Genomic DNA, 10,928 nt, shown 5'->3' on the forward strand with positions numbered 1-10,928 from the left:
ATTTTTTGCGGCTTCGTCATTTGTATTTGATTTCTATGGTTTCCACAGTCGGAGGTTAAAAATGTGAGTCTCATGAACCATGTCAGGTATTCCGTGTTGTGTAAGAAATACATTCTGCTTTGTGATTACATCCCCATAATGTTGGTTTGGCTACTTTAGAGTTGTCCTTTGTGTGGCAGTTTCATTATTGTCATTAAACTTTTGCAGTAGATAAGCATGATTGTTGGCCATTACCAAAACAAGAAGAGAAAAATATTATGTGCAACCTTTGAATATCATCTTCTTTTCAGGTAGTTTGAGGGTTAGTGAAAGACCCTTTGTCCATGAAGACTGATTGCCCGGAGTAGTTTGTCATCACAAAGTTATGGCTGGTGAATGTGGATTCAATGAGAAGGTATTTTGATGTTGTATTTTGTAGACTGGGTTGACAACAATTTTTTGTGTAAATGTAAATGAAGTATTAATTTGTGATAATATTTTGAATGGTAGGCTCGATTGCGTACTTTTTGTCAGACAAAGTGGATTGGCCAAATGAATGGGATAATCTTAGATAGGCATCGCGAAAGGATTCAGGGTACACCATTCAAATGGTGTTTGGACATGCAAAAACCGTTAAAGATATGTAACCCTCTTTTGCTTGAGTTATTGAAGCGTTGGCTACCTGCTCAAGAATCATTTCGTGTAATGCAACGCTCAATCCCTTTTACTTGTGCGGACATTTGCATGTCTTTAGGGTTGTCGGTTGTTGGGTTAGATGTAGGTTTTGATAAAACTGTTTGTGGGGTAGTGGGTGGACTTTTGCAAGACAAAATAGTAACCGTTGAAACCATTATTGAAATAATTCAGAGTTTGGTAGGTAGTGATTGTAATGAAGTTGATAACGTTTGTCGTTTGTACATATTTGTTTGTTTTGCTGTGTTTTACTTTCCTAGAAATTCAAAAACAATTAGTAACATACCTTGTAGTGTTTTAGATGATATAGATGGGCTGTCCAATTACAATTGGGGTAAGACAGTTCATAGTTTTTTAGTTAAAAGTTTAAGTCGGGCGTTTCTGGCACTTGGGCAGACAGAGCTTTGCTTAAGTGGTGCAGCACCAGTTTTGTAGGTAGAGAAAAGTTCATTTACTAAATTATGTTGATCTGTAGAATGTTTAAAATGAAATAATGCATCATGTTGTTTTTTGTAGATTTGGGCTGTAGAAAGACTTTCATTGGGTGGCCCAGAATTGCAGTTAATTTTTCCGAGAATATTGGCGTGGCCGGAAGTTCACTTCAAGTCAAGACGGATTGAGAAGTTGTTCCAGGAGAGCAAAGTATTTTTTGTTTTGAACAATTTGTTCTTGATACCCAATTTTTTTTTTCTGAAACAGTAATTTTATTGTCTGCATCTTCATTAGATATGTGTGGAATGGAGGCTAAGAGAAGAAGACAAGCAAAATATTATGATTCGTGAAGCGTTGCAACTTGGTGACGAAGCAAAGTCTGAAAAATCGCATGTGGATATCAAGTTGGCTTCCACAAAAGTTCTGCTGCAGAGGCTGAGAACCCATAGAACACGGCTACGGATGATGAAGGACGAAATGACTTTGATGCGCGAAGAGATATCATTGAGATGTCATAGTGGAATTGACAAGGGTGTGCAACATGGGCAGGGCAACGACGGTGATGAGGTGGAGGTGGACGTTGGAGAGCGTGACACTGATGAACAACTTCCTGCTGATGATGGAAATGTCGTTGAAGGAAGTAGTGGTGGTGATGTGGGGAGTGGCCTTGATATGAACCGTGCATCCCATGGAGGCATTTCTGATGGAGTTGAACCGCTTCAAGCCATAGTTCCCTATGTTCCACAACAGCCTCGAATGACTCAATTTAAAGTTGATTACATGAAGTTGTATAGCAGTATTACGGTTTTTGGTGTACCAAACAGGTATTAGTTATATTTTTGTGTATTATAGTAGTTATTTGCTTATTTTTAAAAGTTAGACATTTAATTACGAAACTGTTATTGCAGGGTGGTTTGCAACATCAATGGGCAAATTCTGGGTACGAATGAGTGTTGGGGTTTTGGTCCTAGAAAGAAGGTGGACAATATGGTAAGAAGCTTGTTCATAACATTTCAATCCGACAATTATACGTCACGATTATTAATACATACTATTTTGTAGGCTGTTCTATTTGCTGCGAGCACAATGATGTTCTTTGAACGACGTCGATATGGTCATGTCAAGAGAATACATTTCAGTCCTTTATATACGGTAAATAGAATGTTTGTTTAATTTGGTATGTTGTTTGAGATTATTTATAATGTATTCATGTATGTTATTATTGTAGACCCATGTACTGACTGACTCACGGAGGATGATTGTTAAGAGACGTCAATGGACCTTGAGAGACTACGCTGCCTACTTTCGTGCAGGCCTGATTGTGTTGGAGGACATTTTGTCTGCTGATTTTGTGAGATTTAATATTTAGTACGTTTTTTATTTTTGTGTCAATGTTTGTAACTTAATTGATAGTAGTCATATTTTTTTGTAGTTGTTTGCTCCCATTGTGAATGACGATCATTGGTGGTGTTATGTCGTCAATTGTAAAGAGAAGAAGTTGTACGTGCTCGATTCGATAGGCCACTCCAACAAAAGTCGTAGAAGAATAGACAACGCAGTTGTAAGATTACAATATTGTGATATTGGTTCTGTTTAGGTTGTCACATATTACTAGTTTGTTAACTTAATGGGTCGTTATTATTCTGACACTGTAGGCTCATAATATGGGATTACTTTTTGGGATGTTGATGAAGTGTTCGGAACTTGAGTGCCCAAAATTTGAAGTTCACTGCGACATAACTCCCATTCAACCGAACTTGTGAGTTTATCCTTTGTTGTTTAATTGCACTGCAGTTTGGTGATGAAGTGTGTTTATTTACATATATTTGTGGTGTTGTTTAGATACGATTGTGGCATTATTGTTCTTCAAATGATGGAGTTGTGGGATGATGAGAAGAAATTTGATGGCAATAGCATGCCTAATTACACTAATGTAAGTTGTGGTTAGTCCACGAATTTTTATTATAAATGTTGTTCAAGATTGATGTATTTTCATTGACATAATTGTGAGTTGTTCTGCAGGAACAACTTCAACTGATTAGACAACAATACATTTGGCGTTGGATCCTAGATGTTGACAATATCTACAGGCAAGAAGTCCTGCAGTACTACAACGCGCTTTTATAGAACATAGGTGTGCATTGAAAAGGATGGGTGGTATAATGTACGCCATGAACTTTTTTAACATTTTTTGGGAAGGCCATTAAGTTGTTGTACATATGAACTTGTACAGTCAATGACAACACAATCCTACCCTGTTGATTGATAGTTGTATAGCTGTTTTAAAACATTAAGGTCTAGTGTTAACAGTCTTTTTCAATTAATGAATGTTGTGTAGTTGAATGAATAGTGTAAATGAGTATTTTAATTTTGTAATATGTTGTTTATATTGTGGGATGACCACAAGGACCCACGTCAGTCCATTTATATGCTGCAGCTACCAATAATTTTATACTGTGGAATGTGTTCATGAGAATTGTATGTCAGCTTACAACAGCAGGTTGAAATGGTTATGAGTTATTGCACAGCAAATACGAAAAACTACTGGTTTAGTATCCAGTTACTGAATGCAATATATGTGTGACGACATTGAATATTATTGACATTAAAAAAGTTTTGCCATTACTCCCCACATATGTATGTATAGGTGGCCATATATGCTTCAAATGTTTTTTACCCGTTTCTGCTGTTGACAATGCACAATATTAATCCAATGCAATGCTTATTACTGTACTGGACATCGTGATTGACGTTGTGATTGACTTACATGATGGCCATTGGTCGAGTAACGCGATTGATGAATAGTTTTGATTCAACGTGGAAGTAATATAGAAAAATTTCCACTGTACTCCCCACATAGGGGCAAGTTACTCCCCTTTTTTTGTTACAACTTTGTACTTGGGGTCCATGGAGGCTACACTCCAATCAGAGATGGGTGATGAGAAATAATTATTTTGTTAACGCATGACAAATGAATAAGGTCTTCAGAATAGTGTTTAATGAATATTGAAGCAGTATTGGAAAATGTCAGTTGTACTCCCCATTTAGGTACGACTAACTCCCCGCTCTTCTATTAGGTTTATCTTTAACCTTCTGTGAGGGTCCAGTCATATGAAATTAAATTGTTTTACAATGTATAACGCTTGTTTGTTAACCAATGAAATAGGTATAAGGGTTGAACAAATTTTTTTCCCGTTCTTGTCCACGTCCTGCACTTCTGTTCAGAAAACTATGCTTCAACTCCCCAGGTACAGCTTCCTTGCTCCCCACATAGGCGTCTGGTGTTATTGTAATTGTGTGCTCATATGAAATCCACGCAGTTGCGGTCATTGAATTTTGATTGGTGTATTAGACGTGGTGAGTGCTTACGAACATTGTTAAAGGTCGAAAGAGATAACTAAAGAATAATTTAGGTCGAATCCTGAAGCAGTGTTAAAAAAGTTATAGTATACTCCCCACTTACAGACGGCCAACTCCCCGCTTTTGTACCAGGCATAAATTGTGTGGGTCTATCATATGAAACAAATTAATTTCAAAATGGGCAACGCTGAAGTGACGCAAAGGAATTTATTTCTTATCCAATGAAATAGGTATAAGGGTTGAACAAATTTTTTTCCCGTTGTCGTCCACGTCCTGCACTTCTGTTCAGAAAACTATGCTTCAACTCCCCAGGTACAGCTTCCTTGCTCCCCACATAGGCGTCTGGTGTTATTGATATTGTGTGCTCATATGAAATCCACACAGTTGCGGTCATTGAATTTTGATTGGTGTATTAGACGTGGTGAGTGCTTACAAACATTGTTAAAGGTCGAAAGAGATAACTTAAGAATAATTTAGGTCGAATCCTGAAGTAGTGTTAAAAAAGTTATACTGTACTCCCCACTTACAGACGGCCAACTCCCCGCTTTTGTACCAGGCATAAATTGTGTGGGTCTATCATATGAAACAAATTAATTTCAAAATGGGTAACGCTGAAGTGACGCAAAGGAATTTGTTTGTTAACCAATGAAATAGGTATAAGGGTTGAACAAATTTTTTTCCCGTTGTTGTCCACGTCCTGCACTTCTGTTCAGAAAACTATGCTTCAACTCCCCAGGTACAGCTTCCTTGCTCCCCACATAGGCGTCTGCTGTTATTGATATTGTGTGCTCATATGAAATCCACACAGTTGCGGTCATTGAATTTTGATTGGTGTATTAGACGTGGTGAGTGCTTACGAACATTGTTAAAGGTCGAAAGAGATAACTTAAGAATAATTTAGGTCGAATCCTGAAGCAGTGTTAAAAAAGTTATACTGTACTCCCCACTTACAGACGGCCAACTCCCCGCTTTTGTACCAGGCATAAATTGTGTGGGTCTATCATATGAAACAAATTAATTTCAAAATGGGTAACGCTGAAGTGACGCAAAGGAATTTATTTCTTATCCAATGAAATAGGTATAAGGGTTGAACAAATTTTTTTCCCGTTCTTCGAACACCCTTTTGACGAAACAATTAATCTTTCCCCTAAATTCGTTCTGGAGCTCCGCAAATTTGGCATGCGTGTACTGTAGTTGAAATTGCCTCTCAATAAGAGATTGTGATCCACATGCAATAGTGGTATTGGATGAAGCAAAGTCAGCTTCAAATTCTTTTTCTGCCTTTTGTCGTAGTGCGTTGTCATATTGCACAACAAATTGTTGCAAAGTAGTTCCCGAATTAATGAACCCATCAAAAAAAGCGTTGAGGCCTTCACTCCTTTGGGTGGTTGACATTCCAGCCCAAAACTGACTTTTAAGATAGCAAGGAACCCAACGATGTCTCTCGTCAAACAATGTAGTGAGCCAGTCGTTTGTGGACAAATCATATTGTCCAATAAATGCGTCCCATCCCAACTCAAACTCACCCACCGTGATTGAATCATACACTAGTCTTTTCAATTCAGCCTTGATAGATTTGTATTTAGTGTAACCTTGCAATTTTTCCGGCACTTTTTTCATTATGTGCCATAGACACCATCGATGTTTGGTAGTAGGGAAAACTTCTCCAATTGCATTAAGCATTGCCTTACATTGGTCGGTAACAATTCCTTCGGGTGGTTTGTTATACATGCATCGAAGCCAGCATTCAAAAATCCACACGAACGACCTTGTGTCTTCAGCTGATACTAGACCACAACCTAATAAAATGGAGTGTCCATGGTGATTAACACCTACAAAAGGAGCGAAAGGCATGTCATATTTGTTGGTCAGATATGTGGTGTCAAAAGACACAACATCACCAAAATCCTCAGATGCCGCTCTACTGCGCGCATCGGCCCAAAAAACATTACATATACGGTTGTCTTCGTCCATGTCAATTTCAAAGAAGAAGTCGTTGTTTAATTCCCGCATTTTTGAAAAATGTCGTAAAAGGGTCTGCCCATCCCCATCCTTACACAATGATCGCCTTTGTTGACCAATGTAGTTGCGAACATCACGTTCAATGAAGTTAACGTTTTCATATCCACCTGCTTCAGAGACAAGAGAGCGGAAACTTTTGTTAATTCGGACACCAGCGTCATCGTTAGTCTCAACAGTTTGCCTTGAATGCATGTCAACTTTACGGTTGCCCCGTATTAGCCTTGACTTCTTCGGACTAATGTCATGACTGTGACCAGTTACAACGCTCCTAATGAACCATTGTCCGTCTTTCTTTGCTGCAGTGATTGAAGCTTTACACTGTTTTGCTTTAGTTGGGACGGTCTTCAATTCCGGGGGAATAGCGGACACATAATTTCCCTCTCGTGAACACACCAACTTGATGTAGTTGATTTCATTGTCTTCGCCCCTTGCTGAAGTCCTGGTGCGAATACCAAAGCCGCTTCTAATACCGTAATTTTTATAAAATTGTTTTACATCATCTAAGCTATCAAAACACATGTGTACTTTGGGTGGAATATCATCTCCGGAGTCATTGTGAAGCAGACCACTTTTGACGTGTACTTGTTCAGCCTGATCATTTGGTATATGGATTTCGAAATGTTCCTCGAAGGGGATGTTATCTGCTGAGTGATATGGCTCCATCACCTCAATGTTGTGGTAAATTAAATGCCTACAAATGACACACATTAATATTTCTACCAACTTGACTTACGAATGTTAGGGCTGTATTTATTTTTTGTTCCTTTAAAAAAAACCTTTTGTAAACCTGAACCCTAAAAACCAAATGACACACGGATGCCATCTTCTACTTATTGTGATACTGCACACATTGTGCTTCATTAATGAGGATATGGAACAGGTGTGAACGGAAAAAAAATTAATTTTTCAAAAAACAGGTGAATGACTTACCTCCAATGAAGATTGCCACCAACATGGCTTTATGGTGATGTCCGCAGTGATGGCTCATCAGTCTTAAAGTAGCTGGGCTCACCATTATGAGACATCAATGAACTGCATCTTCAAAATGGGGAAGCTGGTGCCATAAAGGTGAGTTAAGAGTTGGTAGGTGGGGGAGTTGGACAGACATTTACTTCTGCTCGATGGAACAGGAAACAGACCGCTTTAAATACAAACTTACAATGCAAGAAAAGTTAGGGCATTTTAGTCATTTCGCCTACGGACTTTTTAGTATAAGTACTGGACCGTTGGCCCAACACTTTGCCAACCAACACAAACCACCAATTTATTCCTTCGTGGCAATTTTAAAGGATCGACGAAATAAGGTTTCCAAATTTCTTATCGTGTACATATACAAGTGCTTTTTTGTCGACCTTGTATTAGTGGGTTCAATTTTTTTTTTTTGTAATGTGGTCGTACGTTGTTAGGTAATGGAACCCTGGCAAGGACTTGATGTTGAAGAGCAGGATTTGGAGTCATTCGTGAAAAGAGGCAACTCATCAAGAACACTGATTCCACGACCTGCGGGAAATGTCCAAGCAGCAATGATTAATCGGGACGATGAAGAAGCTGCAAGCACTCAGCAATTTGCTCGTGACATTGCCTCCGCAACTTACGAACGAGATTTCAAATCGAATCCATGGTTATGGGCAGAACAATTCATAAAATTCCATGGTATTCCGTCACTGATAATTTTAGATCTGTCCAACCTATTACTTAACGAATGACATTTGGGTGAAAAACTTGTTTTCTGCAGGGCTACTGAAGGAAGGCAAAATTGAAAATGCAACCCAGTTAGGAAGTTGCAAATGCACAACCATTCTTCCGTTTGTGGCATGCATTGTCAAACAATGTAAGCCTAATGGGCTAGGAGATATGCAAATATCTATTAAGGTAAGCGTACAAAACACACATTTGGTATTCTTGGTTCAGGACATACTTCAAATAATATTTTAACTTAAACCAACAATAGGATACCAGTGCGACGGTGTGGGCAAGTGTCCATAGGAAGGTGCTGCTCAATCCAGAATTCGGACAACACCTGACAGTGGGGGCTGTTTTGCTGTTGCACACAGTAAGAACATATGTTGCCAACCTTAAACAGTGAATCATATTGATGTTTCAACATTCTATAACATCATTTGTCTAACTTTAACACTTCTTGTAATAGGTTGCAGCATTCAGTCCCCGTCCCCGACTTTGCTATGTCAACATTACAGCACGCAACATTGTGAAGGTGTGAATCACACTCTTAAACATTGCCAACGAGATACTGTTATTTTTTCCGCAAACCTTGACTTGGTATGCATTTTGTTACTCTGTGGTACTAGATCTTCAAGGCAGATATATGTCAACCAACGGATGAGCTTATCCATGCGACTAAAAGGCCTGACATTGTCCTCCCCCCATGCATGGATCCCAATATTGATGAGTTATTGCGAAAACTTGTAAAACCCTCCATAGTCACCAAGAAGACTGACCATGGCCAAGGGTCCTCTGCCAGTGATGGTACCTCCTCAAGCACTAACGGTGCGCACACAAATGATCCGTGAAAATATGTGACAAATTACATGGTTGTGGTGCTTAGTATGTAATTTCCTTTATTTCCAGTAGGATTTTCTTTGTTTCGTTGGTTCTGCGTTATATTTTGTGTGTGTAATTTTGCTGCTTAGTATTCTTGGTATGTTGGTCGTTTCAATACTTCAGGTGATTTATTCACAACTATGTTAATCATCATTCTACATAGTAGCGCAAACGTATGTGGGAATATGCAATACACTTAATGTATTAAAAGTTCCAGTCCACTGTTTTCTTCTATTCAACACTCATTTTCTACTTCAGAATATAGTTATCTATTCATCCCTGATTCAAGTGGGGAGTAAGGACAACATATGTGGGGAGTTACGTCTATATTTTTATATGTTCATCCCTCATTCAAGTGAAGTTCATTTAAAAACTCATTTTCATTAATATTTCAGTCATCAAAGGCCATCCAAAGTTTTCTCCCATTCAGGCAATGGGATGTTTCGCAAACACAAACGAAATATCACGTGTCACACCTAAGTGGGGAGTAAGGACAGCCTTTGTGGGGAGTTATGTGTATTTTTTTGTGTGCGCATCCCTGATTCAAGTTAAGTTCACCTGTATAGTCATTTTCATTAAAATCTTAGTCAAAAAAGGCAATCTGAAGTTTTAACCATTGACGCAAATGGAATGTTTCGCAAACACAAACCAAATATCGCATATGCCAACCAAGTGGGGAGTAAGGACAACATATGTGGGGAGTTACGTCTATATTTTTATATGTTCATCCCTTATTCAAGTGAAGTTCATTTATGAACTAATTTTCATTAATATTTCAGTCATCAAAGGCCATCCAAAGTTTTCTCCCATTCAGGCAATGGGATGTTTCGCAAACACAAACGAAATATCACGTGTCACACCTAAGTGGGGAGTAAGGACAGCCTTTGTGGGGAGTTACGTGTACTTTTTTGTGTGCGCATCCCTGATTCAAGTGAAGTTCACTTGTATAGTCATTTTCATTAAAATCTTAGTCAAAAAAGGCAATCCCAAGTTTTAACCATTGACGCAAATGGAATGTTTCGCAAACACAAATCAAATATCGCATATGCCAACCAAGTGGGGAGTAAGGACAACATATGTGGGGAGTTACGTCTATATTTTTATATGTTCATCCCTTATTCAAGTGAAGTTCATTTATGAACTAATTTTCATTAATATTTCAGTCATCAAAGGCCATCCAAAGTTTTCTCCCATTCAGGCAATGGGATGTTTCGCAAACACAAACGAAATATCACGTGCCACACCTAAGTGGGGAGTAAGGACAGCCTTTGTGGGGAGTTACGTGTACTTTTTTGTGTGCGCATCCCTGATTCAAGTGAAGTTCACTTGTATAGTCATTTTCATTAAAATCTTAGTCAAAAAAGGCAATCCCAAGTTTTAACCATTGACGCAAATGGAATGTTTCGCAAACACAAACCAAATATCGCATATGCCAACCAAGTGGGGAGTAAGGACAACATATGTGGGGAGTTACGTCTATATTTTTATATGTTCATCCCTTATTCAAGTGAAGTTCATTTATGAACTAATTTTCATTAATATTTCAGTCATCAAAGGCCATCCAAAGTTTTCTCCCATTCACGCAATGGGATGTTTCGCAAACACAAACGAAATATCACGTGTCACACCTAAGTGGGGAGTAAGGATAGGCTATGTGGGGAGTTACGTGTATTTTTTTGTGTACGCATCCCTGATTCAAGTGAAGTTCGTTTCTATACTCAATTCCCAGAAATTTTTGAATCATTATACGCAATCCAAAGTATTGTCCATGCACGCAACCACCATGAACTGGATTGTGATGTTTGCCAAACAACGCCAAGAAAATATCACATAAAACAACCAACTGGGGAGTAAGGACAACCTATGTGGGGAGTGACGTT

The 10,928-nt window shown here is 38.6% G+C and overlaps 2 protein-coding genes across 2 annotated transcripts; one reads left to right on the plus strand and one right to left on the minus strand.

Annotated features, from left to right (window-relative positions):
- The first annotated feature begins 364 nt into the window (after positions 1-364).
- Positions 365-3,231, plus strand: LOC114165600. The gene is made up of 11 exons (XM_028050184.1): positions 365-394; positions 490-574; positions 734-852; positions 1,189-1,314; positions 1,399-1,928; positions 2,013-2,094; positions 2,333-2,455; positions 2,537-2,665; positions 2,760-2,863; positions 2,947-3,037; positions 3,127-3,231. Exons 1-11 carry the CDS (start codon positions 365-367, stop codon positions 3,229-3,231), a joined length of 1,524 nt encoding a protein of 507 aa, XP_027905985.1.
- Positions 3,232-5,526: 2,295 nt separating this feature from the next.
- Positions 5,527-7,149, minus strand: LOC114165601 (protein FAR1-RELATED SEQUENCE 5-like). Its single transcript, XM_028050185.1, has one exon. The coding sequence runs from the start codon at positions 7,147-7,149 to the stop codon at positions 5,527-5,529; it is 1,623 nt and encodes a 540-aa protein (XP_027905986.1).
- Between the last annotated feature and the right edge of the window lie 3,779 nt (positions 7,150-10,928).

This window comes from Vigna unguiculata, chromosome 10 (assembly GCF_004118075.2).
Source record: "Vigna unguiculata cultivar IT97K-499-35 chromosome 10, ASM411807v1, whole genome shotgun sequence".
In the NCBI taxonomy this organism is placed as follows: domain Eukaryota; kingdom Viridiplantae; phylum Streptophyta; class Magnoliopsida; order Fabales; family Fabaceae; genus Vigna; species Vigna unguiculata.

What these genes read in the sequence shown, in the direction of transcription:
- LOC114165600 (XM_028050184.1), top strand. Translation starts at nt 365, where the DNA reads ATGGCTGGTGAATGTGGATTCAATGAGAAG. An exon ending in TTGAAATAATTCAGAGTTTG is followed by an intron (nt 853 to 1,188) that starts GTAGGTAGTGAT and finishes TGTTTTTTGTAG; the next exon opens with ATTTGGGCTGTAGAAAGACT. An exon ending in GAAGAATAGACAACGCAGTT is followed by an intron (nt 2,666 to 2,759) that starts GTAAGATTACAA and finishes CTGACACTGTAG; the next exon opens with GCTCATAATATGGGATTACT.
- LOC114165601 (XM_028050185.1), bottom strand. Translation starts at nt 7,149, where the DNA reads ATGGAGCCATATCACTCAGCAGATAACATCCCCTTCGAGGAACATTTC.